A 16,613-nucleotide genomic window follows, 5' to 3' on the forward strand; every position below is an offset into this window, starting at 1 on the left:
ATCCCTCCATCCACCGGCTTCTCCCTTCTCCTGCACCCCTTTCTCACATTTATCCATCCATCCATCCATCCATCCATCCGTCCACTCGTCCTTTCAAACACACAATCACACATCAATCCCTGCATCACTAAGTCCTTATCCTCCTCGCATCTACCACTCCCTTCATTCCTCTTTCCATCCTCCAAATCCCCACCTAGCATCCATCCATCCGCTCCTCCACATCCCATCCTTTCACACTCCTCCTTTCATCCACCCCTCCATCCTCTCTCCATCACTTCTTGTTTCTGTTCCTCTTTTGCTCCATAAATCCCTTCAGCCTCCGTCTTCTGCCTCCACCAGAATCTCTTTTCTTCTGTACCTATTTCCTCCATCCTCCCATCCACACTCTCCACACTCCAGGCACAGGCCCAGATCCGCCTCTGGCCTCGGCGACCAGAATAGCCCTGATAAGTCAAATGATGATTCTGTCTTAATGAGCTGTGGAGAGAGAAGGCGTACATTAGCTGCGTATTGACGCTGTGACTCAGAAGCCCGGCTGTGTGCGGGAGCCAGAGGAGGACTCACTCTTTTGTAACGAGACAGATCTGATTAGGCCGAGCACGCAGGAGAACACGCTGATGATGACAACGGTTAAACACAGACACGCCACCCCACCCCCTCACACACACACAAGCACATACATATATATATATATATATATATGTACACACACTCCTCCACCCCTCCAATTATATCCCTTTGGTTAATCTTCCCTATCGTAATGCTGGCACAATGACAACCCTCTGGATTGTGAGTGCAGTCTGTACTTTAAGTCTGCCTTTGAAACACCTCTATTTGTCTTTATGTGTGTGTGTGTGTGTGTGTTTCATTATCAGCATGTTCTTGTCTAGTTTCTATGTATGTCTGAGTATATATATGCGTGCATGTTGATTATGAATCTACAGAACATTAAAGGTTCCTTACAGAGATTTTGTTGTTTATATTTGCATTTAACCCTTTCATACGACCCTTTTCTGATCTGATGTTGTCAACAGTTTCCTATTTTACACATCCAGCACATACAGAGTAACATTTCATTTCATTTGGATGCAACCAAATTACTGATTAAAGACGCTTTAAGGTAAGGGAGCCCTGGTCGTCACGGTTAAATCATCATAAATATGTCTAATTGTTAATAGTAACTACTTGCTTAAGGTTAGAGAGTGATTGTAGTCATGGTAATAAGAAACCGGCGTCAACTGTCAGTAGGAGACAGTGAACGGTGAGGCGGTCACCTGTGTCGCAGTCCAGCGTTTTGTCAACCTGTCCAACCAGCCCGACCTCGTCCTCCTCCTCACGAGGTTTGGAGGTTTGTTCTATATCAGCAGTCGTGCTCCTTCTGCCTTTGCCCCCGACAGACCATAAATCACGCAGACACTACAAGTCCTTACTAGGTAAATGTAAACATAAGTCTATTTCTTTTTTCCCCTTTTTTTATAACAAACAACTGATGCTTTGTGTTGTTTTTTTTTCCTTGGAAGCAAAAGTCTTGGTGTAATTGATGAGTAGAATAATGTTAACCTACTGTATGTGTGTCCTCGTGTGCTGATCCAAACAAAGACCGAGGCCTCTCTAATTAAAACATTAGCTCTCCGCAGGGAACCTTTAATCCACTACAAATTTTGATAATCAATTGATTATTTCACCCGGCTGCTTCACTGTGGCCACATTCCTTCTGTTTGTTCTTCTGTGTTTTACAGTAAGAGTTTTTCCTGTGACGCATTTTCGTCTTTGATTTTAAAACACCACTTGAGTTAGAGCAGTCAAGCGTGTCTCTCTCTCTCTCTCTCTCTCTCTCTCTCTTTCTCTCTCTCTCTCTCTCTCTCTCCACCATTTCACTGACATTGACTTGTGAAAGTTGACACCACGTTTGTCTTTTAGCTGAAGCTTCCAGCAGCTATAGGCCAATATTCTGCAGATATTATTGAATGTTTTACATCACTTATCAAAGTGATTATCAAATATTCTTCCAGCTTCTCAAGTTGTGAGGATTTTCTCTGTTGAACATCTTTGTAAACCGAATAGTTTTGAATTTGATGGCATCAGTTTAAACCGGTGGGCATTTTTAGTTTTATATATAGTTTTTATATCCTGAAACAATCGATTCATTCGTCAAACAATCAACTTATGTATCAAAAATTAACTTTTCTCTGCTCTTTTTTTACGTCACCGTCTGTTTCTGTGTATCTGTGCCTGCTGGTCTCTGTAAGTTGTTATATGTTTTTGTGTTTATGTATGTTCACACACATCTGAACACGTGCCGGCCTTTGTTAAGTGACGCACTGTCACTGACGGGGGGGTTTACAGTAAATGGACACTCAGACTCACCACAGCTGGGCTTCACACCGCACTTGGCTTCAGATCAGCGCGGCTCGGCTAGTACTAATGATAATGAAGGAAGTCGCCCACAGCAATTAATGCACTTAGCTACTAATGATGATTAACTGTGGACTGTATTTGATTTCGGAAGTTGATAAGCTGCCTCCAAACACAAACAGGTTAATTAGTATCCTGTCTCCGCGGAGGAGGTTTCAGAAGGAGCCGGTCCATTCATGGAAGATGTGAACAGTTTTGTTTTGTCCTTCAAAGCCTCTGATCCCTTTTAGAAATGTGTCCTTGTTTTATGAACGTAAGGAGAAACGATGATGAAGACGTCAAAGGGAAGAGTTGTCTGTGTGAATCTCTGGAGGCTGAAAGGCGCGTGAAGCCTTTCTCCTCTCTCTTCATCCACTTACGGCGTATCCTGTCATGTAATTATCTTCCTCGCTGGATGACTTCTCGAGCCTCTTTCCATTCTTAATCATATCATTTAGTTATGGTTTACACTTTGCCATGGGCGCCGGGGCGTGTTGTGCTGTGTCACTGATCTGCTCGGCAGCTGTGGCGCACAGATAAACAATCAGGCAGAGTCACAATCAAAAAGCTGAGGGAAGGGGTGTGATGTTTCTGAGCATCTGCACCGGGCACGTTTATCATCAGATGTTGTATGTGGTGAGTTCTCGCCATCTCGCCCATTACGAGTTGCCAGAATACACCAGAACTGCAGGGAGGGGGGGGGGATGTGAGCGGGCGAATACACATCGATCCTCTCGCTGAATAACTTCCATTAAATCCAACCTTTCAATCACCACCTCCGACTGCTCCGGTGGAAAAAGTCACAGTTATTAGTGGAGCCCAACATCACATACAGTGTTTCCTCAACAGCAACAGTTTCTTAGAAGACAAGGAAACTTAAGAAAAATCCAGACAGACATTGTTTGAAGAAATAGCACAGAGGAAATTAAAATTCAAGATCCCCTCTGCCCCACCTCTCTTCTGTTGGGTGGTAAATCCTAAATACAACAACGGCACTAATCAAATAGAATTCCAAAAGGAGCAATAATAATGTGGCTATAGAAGGTAGATACACACCGGCTGCATAAACCGCTGGCAGAATCTCCCCCAGCTGCGTTTTATGAAAACAGGTTTCTAATAATAAAAAGTGTATTAAACCAGGATGTGTATTGGAAAGCTTGTCTCATTGTCACTTCAACGATTGTTCCCTGACATTAAAGGAGTCAGACGAAGCCTGGATTTGCTTTTGAATATCTAATCGCAAGGACAAATAATGAAGAAGGGAAGTTTTATGAAGTTTTGATCTCAGTTTTAAATAAATATGAAGCATGCGACTTCAGTGTCTCCAGTGTGTCCAGATCTGTTACCTGTTCTTCACTGATTTACCGTCTGATTTTTTGCATTGCATCATGTTCTTTTGTTCTTTATATAGTACAAATGAAACGAGCTGAGCATTTCTTTTGCGTGCGTGTGTTTAATGTTCTTTAAAGCTGATTCCACCGTTGTCTTTTCACTGCAGCTTCCAGTAGCTAATGTTTCACAGACAGTTTGTGAATCTGACACTTTCAAAGCCCCGGTGCTTATTAAGATTAAAAATATTACAAGACTTCACTGCTTCTTCTATAATGTTACAGTATGTCTATAAATAGAAAATCCTCTGAAGCAGCGTTTAGGCCCTTCACGAGATACTAAAACTCTGTAACATGCTAACAGGGCCGTCAGACTGGCTGGCAGCCGTTCATGGCAGGTTGAAGCAGGTTTTGTTGTTGTTTGTTCACAGCCCCCCGACTGACGCTGTCAAATAAAATCCTTGTCATCCTCACGTCCGCCATATTGACAGTGGCGACTCTGGCTCTTACGTAATACAGTTTACAGGCCACCCACTGTTCAATTTCAACATTTGTAGATGCCCCCCAACAAATGTGATTGTTCTAGAGAAGAAGAAGAAGAAAACACCAGCAGCAAAATGGAGAACAAACAAATGACACAACTGCTCAAAAAATATTATTTTATATAATTAAAACAAGAACCAGGAAATGCATCGACTGTAACTGTTCACTTATTGATTTTATTTGGGGTATTTCGTATCCTAAAGTTCAGATTTTTCCAAATCTCTCCCATTTTGAATTATTGATCACTGGATTTGAAAAGTGAATCTGCTAATCTGATTATTAATAAGAAATGTGTGCGTGTAATTCATCTGCTTCAGGGGTTATTTAAAGAGACCTGAGTAGGATGTTTAATTATGCAATTTTATGTTTATTTTCATTATAATTACATTTTATCAGACTATTTGCAGTCGACTTCTTTTTTTCTTGACATCTAAGGTTTATTTTATTTAATTACAAGCTCTCTGTGTGTGTTTTTTTATTATTTTATGTGAACTTATTATTTAAGTGCTCCCAGCAGTTTGCAAGAGTGAACTTACAGATGCAGCTGCATGAATAAAACACAAAGGAGAAGATCCTTAAAGAAAAGTTAAAAGGGCAAAAGAAAAAAGGAGAATTTTATTTAGGAAAAAAAAGACGCTCAGTGGATTTATTATTTTGATATAATCATGATGCGATGGAGGTCTGATTTAGGATGGGAAGTAAAAGTAACTCTTCTTTTCTTATACATTAGTCCAGTACTACTTCATACTGAGTAAGGGTTCATGTGTAATTATTACCTCCAAACTCTTGTATCTGTCTCGGCTGGGAGCAGTAAACTTTTGAATTAGTGTTATACTCATATCTGGAGCTCACCACGCAAAATATTCTGCCATTAGTTGATTTCTATTGGACATTTTCCCCACTAATAAACCTCGATTCTGCCCTGGTGCCCATAAAAAATGACAAAATACCATATTCTTCCCTCCACTTCAGCCGATCACATAATCAGTGCCACATATATTACAGCTCAGGGTCAATACTCAGCCATTTTCTGAAGCCATCACATTTCTCTCCTTCTTCTTAACTGGCTTTTCTCCTTATCAGTGATTCTTTCTTCCATTTCCACTGCTCATTGCCTTTTTTTGTTTTCTCCATCTCTTCTTCTTCCTCTTCTTCCTCTTCTTCTTCCTCCCTGTCTCCTCTCCTCCACAGCCTGGTTGTTAGCTGATGGTAAGTTGTCCATTCTTCCCCTTTAAGCATCTCCACTAACATCCGCTCCTGTGTGAACAGTGTGGTTTAAACATCAGCTGTAAATCTGAGGGTCCCTGTGCACAGTGTGAAATCAGTGATGATTTAGACGCTTTATTTTTTGCTGTGGATCGAGATTTTAAATCAGGTGTGATATAAATAAACTGCATGCTAACTCTGTTATCTTCCGCTGTCATTGTTACAAAGAACTACATGCTCTTTTGCTGCCCTCTCCCGCTCTTAACGACGGATTTGCATGCTAATCAGAAGATTAATTAATCATAAATCCATAAATTATGTTCTCAAGTCAAGAGCAAGGTACAAACATTTGATAACCGTCAAGATAAAAACCTGCAGTTCCGAAATTAGAAATTTAATTACCTTTGTGTGATTGTGTTATATATATATTTTTTCAACATCCTTGTCAGGGAAGTAGTGTCATGTAGTGGTGCAGCGCGGAGCAGGGGACGGCTGGATAATCAAATTTTAAACATGAGCAAAAGAAATCCCGTCAGGACTTGAGGGTACACACTGTCTTGGGTGTGTAATTGATTTAGCTTTAAAAAGTGTGTGTGTGTGTGTGTGTGTGTGTGTGCAGGCACTCATGCGCCGGTATATTATGCATGCCTCTGTGTGTGAGTGTGTGTGTGTGTGTGTGTGTGTGTGTGTGTGTGTGTGTGTGTGTGTGTGCGCTCGCCAACACGTCCTCCTATCAAGGGGACTTGGCTGTGATCTTTAATGGCAATGTTAATATTTAATGGTAAGCGTGTTGTCAGCAAAGAGCAGCAGGCTGGGACTCGGGGGCTCGTATAAAAGATGACAAGGTCTCTGCACCAGGTGGCTCAGTGGGGGTGTCACACACGGAGCAGGATGAGAGGCCTCTGGATGCACAGCCGCCTCTTCTTGATAGAGTTCGACAGCACAGAATTGATGTTATGGAGCTCTTTGTAGTTTTGCGGCGCGCTCGGGAACTCTGGGAGGCATTGTGGCTTCTTTCTGCAGCAGAGCCACACAGGACACGTCTGATAGGCAGATAGAGGGATGCGTCAGGACGTCCGCAGTCCTCGGGAATCACTCTGAATATGGAAAAAACTGAAATAAGGCCCTTAAAGAGTTTTGGCAGTGAATGGAAAGCCTTGAAAGTGCTTGGTTTTTATTGTATTGCACCCAGTTTCATCAGTGTGGCTCAGCTCTGCAAACCTGTGGTGAAGAGTAATGATGATACAGTGTTAGATTTAAAGGGCCAGTTCACACAAATAAAAAAATAAAAAACAAGCATGAAAGCTCTTGGCAACACAATGCCAGACTTCATCAGCAGATGGAGTTTGCTCAGTTGTCATGGAAATACATCTCTTGACATGTTTCTATTCAGGTCTATTCCTTTGCCACAGTTTCAGTTCTTTGTGCTTCTATTCACCTCCACTGTGTTTAGCCTGGTTCTGATCCACTGAGTCGCTGCCCGTATCTTGTTGTGTTTGTTCAGCCACTCCTCCGCCTGGTGGTCCAATAGTGAACCAATCAGAGGGCTGGGATTAAGAACGTTAACGTCGTCTTTCTGCATACAGAAAAATGGCGACAGGTTCTGATGAGATATGTGCATCTTGACAAAATGTTGCACGTCGTCTTATAAAAACGCTCTAAATGAACATGTTTTTATTTGATTAATGGGAAACTCGTTCAGTCACTCGCTGCTGATGACTTTGGGAAATTCAACAAAATGACATGGACGCTGTGTATCACGGTGGTGGATGTCAAAACTTTGGCTGAAGTATGATTAGGGAAAATTAGTGTTTTTGTGATTTGTGGCCCTTTTGAAAATGAATGGCTTTCTCTGGAAGTTCTGCATGACCTTTTATTGTCATGTCTGAACCTAAAAAGACTTTGTAACCTCCAACATTTGGGAAGAAAAACAGAATAATGGGAAATCAAAAAGAAAAAGATTTGCACCCAATATTTGCGTCTGCTGTGTTTGTGTGTCGATCAGTCAAGTTTATCTAACCTTTACACAAAAAGGCTGGAGCGCCACCAAACCATCGGACACAGAGGAAGCTCTTGCAAAGTGTTAATGGAGTAAACAGTGCGACAATCGATCTTATAGATGTGCTTTAAATGCTGCACATAAAACAAATCTGAAATTTTAAGCCTGAACATTATGAAGGCGGGATAAACTGTCACCAGTAAGGCAGCCGTCTGATGTTCATACCGTGGCTGAGTATGACACATGATAATCACCTGTTCTTATGTTGATTGCCGTCGTTCTCAATGTGATTTCTTTTCTTTCTTTCTTTTCCTTTTTTTTTTTTGCTCCCTCTGCGCCCAGATGTGCCAGACAGGAAGCTGACATCTGACGAGGAGGAAGCCAAGCGGATCGCGGAGATGGGAAAACCGGTGCTGGGGGAACACTCCAAGCTGGAAGTCATTATTGAGGAATCATACGAGTTTAAGGTGAGAAAGGTTTCATCTTCAAACAGAGCAAACGCAGCCTGAGATGCCTGATAATTACAGCTGGAACCGGTGTTTTCCATGCAGTCGAAACAGATCAGAGATCACGCTAACTAACCAGCTGCCACCTTGCATGGAAGAACAGCTGCATATTTCTAATTTCAGAAGGGTACTGTTGCTCTTCAGAGGCGTCCCAGCCCACATAGATGTACTGCTGGAGGAGATACGGTTTATACGCCTCGTCTAACCTCCTCAACCAAAAACATTCCCACCATATTTGTTTCTGGTGTGGTGCTTTTATCATGCATCAAATAAAGGTTCGTGCCGCCTGGAACTGGATGTCACTGCCATCATGTGGCGGAGCTCATGTATTTCTCTGTATCAGTCTCTGTGAATGCAGATTCCCCTCACTGAGGTAGTAATGGACGGATTGGTGTTGTTGTTTTGGCGTTGTGTCACACAGAGCACAGTGGACAAGCTGATCAAGAAGACCAACCTGGCTCTGGTGGTGGGAACAAACTCCTGGAGAGACCAGTTCATGGAGGCCATTACAGTCAGTGCAGGTAATGTAAGAATCCACAGTGTTTTCGGCGGCACTTTCTCCAGCAGAAACAAAGCAAGACACAAATATGAATGCATAGAATTAGATTTTTCACACCTGTGCATCTATAAGTGATTCCTGGTTGGACAGTTTTATGACACATGGGTCAAATTGTCTTGGCGTGTTATTTATTATTATTGATAATTACTGATATTGTTGTAAATATTGAGTTTTGTTATCTGCCGACATTATGACCAATGAGTAAATTTGAGCTGCTAATCTAAGATTTTATCATCCCACAGTATGAAAGCTGCTTTTTAGTACATAACTTGCTTCGTGTGGAGAGTTAGATGAGACGATATATTATTGTTAAATATGAAGGTGGAACCCAGAGACGGTTAGCTTAGCATGATGTGATGATGAAACAAACAAGATAAATAGTATGATAATATAAATTAATTATGGAGCTTTAGAAGTGGGTGGTAGGCAGATCCCTTTACCTTCTGGACAGAGCCAGGCTAGCTGTTTCCCCTTGTTTCCAGTCTTTACGCTAAGCTAAGCTAACTCTCCTGGCTCCAGCTTCTACCAATCTTCGTATCGAACTCTTAGCCAGAAAGCAAATAATAGTATTTTCCAAAATGTCAAACTATTCACGAAACTTTTATACAAGGACAAAAAGTTTTTCCATATAATCGTCAAACTTACAGCCATAGAATATCAGCAGCTCACAATACTGTTTATCACTGACTTCAGTCCAAAACTATTGGTGCCAGTATCAGCCTTCAAAAACTCATATCAGCCGCGTCCTCCTGGAAAGCAAAGCTCTTGAAGCGCTGGAATAATCTCATGTACGTGAGAGAAAACTCATCCATCACGTCAGGTGGTGGCGGCGGTGGCGGCGGCGGCATCAGATCCTCCTGCAGCCTGCAGTGCGGCTGCCGCTCTGTCCGCCGCAGTCACAGCCACCGTGTAGTGAATGTGGCGAAGGCCTCGGTCCATCACTTTGGTGCTGAAATATTTAATCCAGCGGTGCTCTTTATTTTTTCATGATCCACTCGTGGTTGAAAAATGCATGCAGCTCACACGGCCTGACACTTTGAATCAGCACGGTGTCCCTGCGCCTGTCCGCTGAGTTTCCTGTGAGCCGCTGGGACACAGAGGACGCCCTCCACAATGAGGAGGACAACCATTTACATTCACACTTTTAGCTGATATAAGATGATGCTTTTATCCAGAGAGTGAGCAGGGCTTCATTTCCTTGTTCAGGCTCACTTTGACAGAACAAACAGCTGCTGCGATGGATAAATCTGTTGTAGGAAATCTCCCTTTGACCACTTGGTCACCCTGCCAACAAGGTGCAAATACACCAAATACACCAAATACACAAAATACACTATCGTTCCAATTTCTAATAGGTTTCATAAATAACTTTTACATATATGTTTTTATTTATACTGTATATTCTTATGATTCTTATGTGTGTTACATTTGTGTATGGGCCAAATTCATTCTACATACTGATTTTGTACAGTGTAAACTTCATACTGTTTTAACAGTGTATTTACAAAGAAGAGATACAACAGACATCAAAATGTTTTTCCTGAGAATACTGTCTATCAACAGCACATGCTACAGTCAACCATGTTTATTACAGTTCGTGCTTTGACACTATGTGAACCGTGAACACTTGACTGCTTACAGACAGTTTGTAGTTTGGATTTGGGACACGATGTGCGAGTTGTTTACGCACAAACTGAGCCAACAGCTAAAAGCCTGGAGCCCAGACTAACCTGATACTGAGAGTTGTTCTCCCACAAAGTGAGTTAATAGAGAGGAGTTTGAGAAACCAGGTTAGAAACCCTGAATTATTAATGAATGCGAATATTAAAGAGTAAACCAAAGTTTATAACCTACAAACTAAAGTGACGGTGAAATCTATTTGTCTCTAAACTTCATTTGCAAAAACATGCAGCTCTTTTAATTCATTAAAAATGTCTCGCTCCCTGTGGCAGTTATTAATCTAGATATGTATTCAGAGTTGAATATACATAACAATAACCTGAGGCTGCAGTGAAACTGTATGATGATGTCAGGCTGAAAAATGTGAGAATTGTTGTTCTCTTCCTTCCCCTCTCTGTCATCCCTTATCTCCTTTATCGATCCTTTATCTCTCCACTCTTTCCCAACTCTTTACCCTCTCTGCTCCCTCTCAACTTTGTGCTTTATCATCTGTCATCATTCTCTCCTTGTCATACCCTCTTCTGCCTCATCATCCTCCATCGCTCTGTTCTTCCTCGCTCCCCGTCCCGTCTCTTAATATTCACTTCCCCTCCGTCACCCCTCTCTCTTTATCTTTGCCCAAATATTCTGCTATCTCTTCGTCCTCTGTGCCGCTCCGCTCTCTCCTGTCATCCGGTTACACTTCAATCTGTCTCGCCTTTCACCCTCCCCCCTCCTGCTCGGCCCCACTTCTGACCATTAGATGAGGACGAAGAGGACACGGGGGAAGAGCGGCTGCCGTCCTGTTTCGACTACGTCATGCACTTCCTCACCGTCTTCTGGAAGGTCCTGTTCGCCTGCGTTCCTCCCACGGACTACCTGAACGGCTGGGCCTGTTTCATCATCTCCATCATCATCATCGGCCTGCTCACGGCCGTCATCGGCGACCTGGCGTCTCACTTCGGCTGCACCATCGGCCTCAAAGACTCGGTCACCGCTGTGGTGTTTGTGGCACTCGGCACATCTGTCCCGGGTGAGTCCAGCTGTGGCACTTAAAGATTCAGTATCTTCATGTTTGTAACGTGTAAATCAGTTTTTTAGGTCAGTTGATGGATGATATTGTTCTTTTATAGTTTGAAAGGAAAACTGTGACTTCATGAGGAAACATGCTTTGTCATCAAGTCGGCCGATATTCTTATTTCCTCCAAACTGACACTTTCACCCGACAGGAGCAATATGTCACCGAGAAGTTGGACTCTGTCAGCGTTTTCTGTTATTAAAGGTCCTATGTGCGGCATTAATAAATCATTTCTATTCCTTTTTTTGGGGATAGGAGTGTCATAAAAACCTATTATAAATATTGTGAACAAACAAAGAGTAAAGCACAGACGACCGCCGACCTTCACACACACACCGACTCATTCAGACGCTGTTTAGCTCCTTTCAAATGAACTGAATGGCTTGTATTTGTCTTAATATTATTATTCAGATGTAACTGCGATGCCACAGGTTGTCGGTTGTTGTGGGAGATACTGTCGCTGTCAAAATAAAATTCCTAATATCTCCAACTTATAATTACAGCAAAGAGGCTGAGAGAAACGGTTTTGGGGGCTGCTCATAATTACAGTTTAAACAAAGTGACATGAATGTGGCATTATCGTCATGATGATCTCCTTTGTTTACAAGAACTGTAAAGTATCTCTGTGGAGGAATGAGCAGTAATGTGATGTTCAAAGCTCCCCGTGTGCAGACTGTGAATGTGACTGTGGCATCTTTTCACATTGTTTTCATACTGATGACAGAAGCTTTTCTCTTTCTTTTTATTTGGCTGCTCATCACACACTACTCACTGAGAAAGTAATAACAATACATTCCCCTAATTATTCAGCAGCAAAAGCAGTGTGTTACATCACTCATTATGGTACTTTCTTTACACCGAGTGGTCTGCACCCGTTTGACACGTGCAAATAGAAAACAAGACCCTGCAGTTTAACAGGCTGGCAGCTCTACAGCTGAGCCCCTGTGACCGCACACAGTCCTGACCTCACAAGCCCCGTCCTGCACCCTCCGACTCTGAAACAGAGGTGAACACAGAAAGTGATGCACTTGTTCCCAGCCAGGTTCATCACTTTTCAGTGTCCCCCTGGAAACACCTCTGTTGTGTTGTAGGACTTGTTTTGCGGCGCGTTTGTGTCTCTGCAGGTGTTTTCTTAAGCTGCAGTGCGTTGAGCTCTCAGGGCCACCGTACCTTCCCCATATACACCACCTGCTATCATGTGACCAAAGTTCATACTGCTGATGAAGACCATGAGATGCAGTTGAAACATCAGCTGAAAGCTACTAAATGCACCTAACTATTTTCACAAAGTCAAGAATGATCCTTCTGCTCACTTTTAAAATCATTCAATCAAAGTGAAACTGTCATGACAACCGACTTCTGTCCCCACAGACACCTTTGCCAGTAAGGTAGCAGCCGTCCAGGACACCTACGCAGACGCCTCCATCGGGAATGTGACCGGCAGCAACGCCGTCAACGTCTTCCTGGGAATCGGCATGGCCTGGTCGGTGGCGGCCATCTACTGGCACATGAAAGGGAAGCCGTTCGTGGTGGAAGCCGGCTCGCTGGCCTTCTCCGTCACACTCTTCACCATCTTCGCCTTCCTGGCCATCTCGGTGCTGCTTTACCGGCGCCGGGCCCACATCGGAGGAGAACTGGGCGGGCCCCGGGGACACAGACTGGCCACGTCAGCCTTCTTTTTCAGCCTCTGGTTCCTTTACATCCTCTTCTCCAGTCTGGAGGCCTACTGTCATATAGAGGGCTTCTAAACGGGAAAGACTTCAGCATGAGAGAAAACAAACACACAGGGGTTTAAAGTACAACTTCAGAGGTAAAAGAGTGAATTCTCACTGTGGAATTTGGGTCAGTCTTGTGTGGTGTGGAAGGACAGGAGAGGTAAACCCGGGGTTTTCCCAGACACCTCCCTCCCTCTCCCTCTCTCTCTCCCTCAACCCCCTCTGTAAGGATGCTTGGAGGTGTGTATCCTGCCCTCTAGTGCCGACAGGCCTGTTCGCCCTGGCTGACAGGAGAGCTGTCCTGAGCCCGTGCGAGTGTGCTTACAGTTGGGATTGGGTTTCCACCAAATCCAGAAGATGCCGACGCCGACAGGTGCTCCTGCATTCCACTGGAAGAGACTGCAGTCTTATATCCGGAGAGAGTTGAGTTAATCAGAGGTCTATATTTTTCTCAACATCTGACGAGAACGACTTTTTTTAAAAAGTATTTTGGGGATAAAAACGCAAAAAATAAATCAAACAAAAAAAAATAAAATAAACACACACACACACACACACACATACATGCACACACACAAAAGAGGAATCAAAGAACTATTTTCTGATCTATGTTAAGGAATAGCAAAAGATTATATCATAAATGGAAATATGTTGTTGAGTGACAGTGGGATGGATTCATAGTATTTATTTTTATTTGCATAGTTTCCTAAGGAGCATTGCAGAGTTCTCAGAAATCACACAAAGAAGAAGAAGCAGAAGCAGAAGAAGAAGAAGAAGAGGAGCGACAGTGACAGTTCATACTGGCAGATGAATCACCATTCAACAGGCGAGGAGGAAGAGGTGGACACAGTGAACATGGTCAAACTGCCCTGGACATTACTTCCGTACTCTATACGTATCTATATATAATATATTTCCATATTTTCTGTATATTTTGAATATTTGTTTAAATGTGGTCACCTTCTGCTCTAACAACAGAGGATTGCTGTGGCTAAGCGGGATGGGGAGGGGGGGTCAAACTATATACTGGAACGATGTCTTCACATTTCTAAGAGTTATGTATCTTGCCTAGGTAAAAGTATGACATTGTATTTTATTTATTTACTGATATCTTGGTCTCACTCGAATTTTCACCTTTTCAATCAGAAATCTGAAAAAAAGAAAAAAAACAAACAAACAAAAAAAAACAAACAAACAAAACAACGTGTTGCTGCAGAGATAAATTCAGAGGTATTTTTGTACTGTTCCATCCATGCACTTTGCTGTATAGTTCTATTTATGGAGACTTCTACTTGTACATGTGCAAAAGGCCCATATTAAAAGTGTCACTATGGACTGAACAAGGTGCCTGTGGAGGGAGAGGCGTTCGCTGCAGCTGCCCACACTGACCCATCAGCTCTGCTCCGCTCAAGAGTTTCTCTCCAAAGTCGTGGATAAATGTTTTTAAAGCTGCATCAGTAGATTTTTGAACAAACTGAAAACACGAATAGGATTGCGACTAGTAATTCTTCCCATTATTATTTGATTTATTGATTAATCTGGAGGTTATTTTCTCAATTAACTGTCTATAAAAATGTAAGAAAATTGTGGAAAATGTGAATCCACATTTCCCACAGTCTGATATTTCTGGTTTGAAAAATGACTCAAATGATAAATTGATAATAATTGCCGACTATTTTTCTGTAAATCGACTAATCGTTTGATAATTGTTGCAGCTCTAAACACATCATCCGCCATATTATATATTATAACCTTATAGAAAGCCAAAGTCTTGCTGCCACGAGATGCTAGCTGCTGCTCTACTAGCTTCTGTATCAGTGCAATCTAATGAAAGGTTTCTTTCGTCTTTATCAGGTTTCACCGTCCAATTTTTAAAAAATAAATCTGTATTTATTAAGTTTAAACTTTTGTGATCTTAACAAACTTAAACAACAAATTTTTTGTTAACACACAAAAAGCTGTAGCTGCTAAAAAAATGTACCAGTACGTCACGTCATTGTAACTTGGATAAACAACAACAATATTCTCTAATAATGTAATTCTTCCAGCTCTGTAGCTGTAATCACTGCTGACTGAAAACAACATCGTTCAGTCTTCTCTGTCCTACTGTTATTAAAGCCTCACTCTGCTGACATTTGACCCGTTAGGTTCTAGGGCTTATGGGACATTTTGTTTGTTAAACAAAAAAACAGAAATATTAAATGAACAACAATATTTCATTCTTGTTTTTTACCCTCCCTGTCTCAAGAAACGGAGTGAATAACATGACGTATTGTTGACTAAGGTTATATTCCAGGCCGACATTTTATAGTGTCAGTGTAGTTTTGAATAATGTTTACATGTTTATACAAAACCCATAAGTTGTAGTTTCACTTTGGCTCTTTGTAAAGTTGCTGTGGCTAATATGTTAGCAAATAGCCACTGATAATATACAATTAGTAGATATGGAACCATTTGGAGTCGTTCTTCTGAACTTAAGTTTAATATTCTCTCTATTTTTGCCAAATATATCTGTCGCCATTAGTGACGAGCTAATTTAGGCCCAAAACAATCAGCTAAAAGAGGCTAAATGCTCAATACAGCTACAGAATTTAGTAATAACAATAATAATCTTTGTGCTCATAATTATGAGCAACAACTTTCGCGTTACACAAAGGCGTTTGATTTAGTGTTAACATTAAAAAAACGATTAGTGCAGGTTGAACAAAGTAAAATCAACACAGAAAATCAAGGTGAATCCATCTTCAGAAATGTTGTTTTTTTGTTGATTTATTACGATTGTACATCACGACTCTGCTCCTGGTCGTTCTGTGACGAGCGGATGTCAGTGATGTTTTATTTTGGATTGAAACTCTTCAGTGAAGCGTTGTGGAGCGTCAGGGCGGCAGGTAGCTCCAGGTTGAATCTGAAAGTAGCCTCATATTGATACTGAATGCTGTTTAACACATGACTGGTGCTTTGTTTTTAAAATGAGAGAAAAAAAAAATTAGTCGTTTGAAAACCCAAGAGCAGTAAAAAAAAAAAAAAAAAAAAAGTGTTTATTACTTTATTTGCATAAAGTGTATATTAGTATATAATCAGTCAATTCTTGGCTAATTTAAAAATCACCCAAGATTACCAAAGAGGTGGGATGCAACATCTGTTTTAAAAAAAAATTACAAAAAAGAAAAAGTTTAAATAAAAAAAGAAAAAAAAAAAGAAAAGACAGTGAGTGGCAGTGACACTGTATTTCCACAAGGGGGATGTCAATCTCCAGTCCCTGTGGTCGTCCCTTCTTCTACTTCTCTATTCGCACTCCTCCTCCTCCTCCTCCTCCTCCTCTTCCTCAGTGTTCTTCCTGTGTGATGAGCAGTGTTGTAAATACGTCTCGTGGCTGAAATGGGATGATCTTTCCCCGGCCCTGGACCACACCTGCTCACCTCACTCTCTCTCTCTCTCTCTCTCTCTCTCTCTCTCTCTCTCTCTCTCTTATATATAAAACACACACATTCGGAGTAGAGCAACGGGTCCACTGCTGCATAAGAGGGAGGACAGTTAAGACGGCTGACTGTCCCGTTCAGAGGCAACACAAACCCACATTATGTACATAATTTTTTCAGTGTATGTTTACATAGACACAGTATAGG

General features: G+C 41.9%; 1 protein-coding gene across 2 annotated transcripts in view; it reads left to right on the forward strand.

Moving 5' to 3' along the window:
* The window catches only part of slc8a3 (solute carrier family 8 member 3), a 108,523-nt gene extending 92,502 nt beyond the window's left edge, over window positions 1–16,021 (forward strand). The window contains exons 4-8 of one of the 2 annotated variants that reach the window (XM_023420927.2): window positions 5,457–5,474; window positions 7,813–7,937; window positions 8,398–8,497; window positions 10,958–11,227; window positions 12,644–16,021. In XM_023420927.2, coding sequence (XP_023276695.1) covers window positions 5,457–5,474; window positions 7,813–7,937; window positions 8,398–8,497; window positions 10,958–11,227; window positions 12,644–13,020 — 890 coding nt within the window. In that variant the 3' untranslated portion in view covers window positions 13,021–16,021. The remainder of the gene's footprint in view (window positions 1–5,456; window positions 5,475–7,812; window positions 7,938–8,397; window positions 8,498–10,957; window positions 11,228–12,643) is intronic. The other variant, XM_023420928.2, reaches the window with a different exon arrangement.
* The last annotated feature ends 592 nt before the right edge of the window (window positions 16,022–16,613 follow it).

The sequence above is a fragment of the Seriola lalandi genome, unplaced genomic scaffold (genome assembly GCF_002814215.2).
Source record: "Seriola lalandi dorsalis isolate HSWRI2012SDOR001 ecotype SW California unplaced genomic scaffold, Sedor1 jcf7180002054660, whole genome shotgun sequence".
NCBI classification, from domain to species: Eukaryota; Metazoa; Chordata; class Actinopteri; order Carangiformes; family Carangidae; genus Seriola; species Seriola lalandi.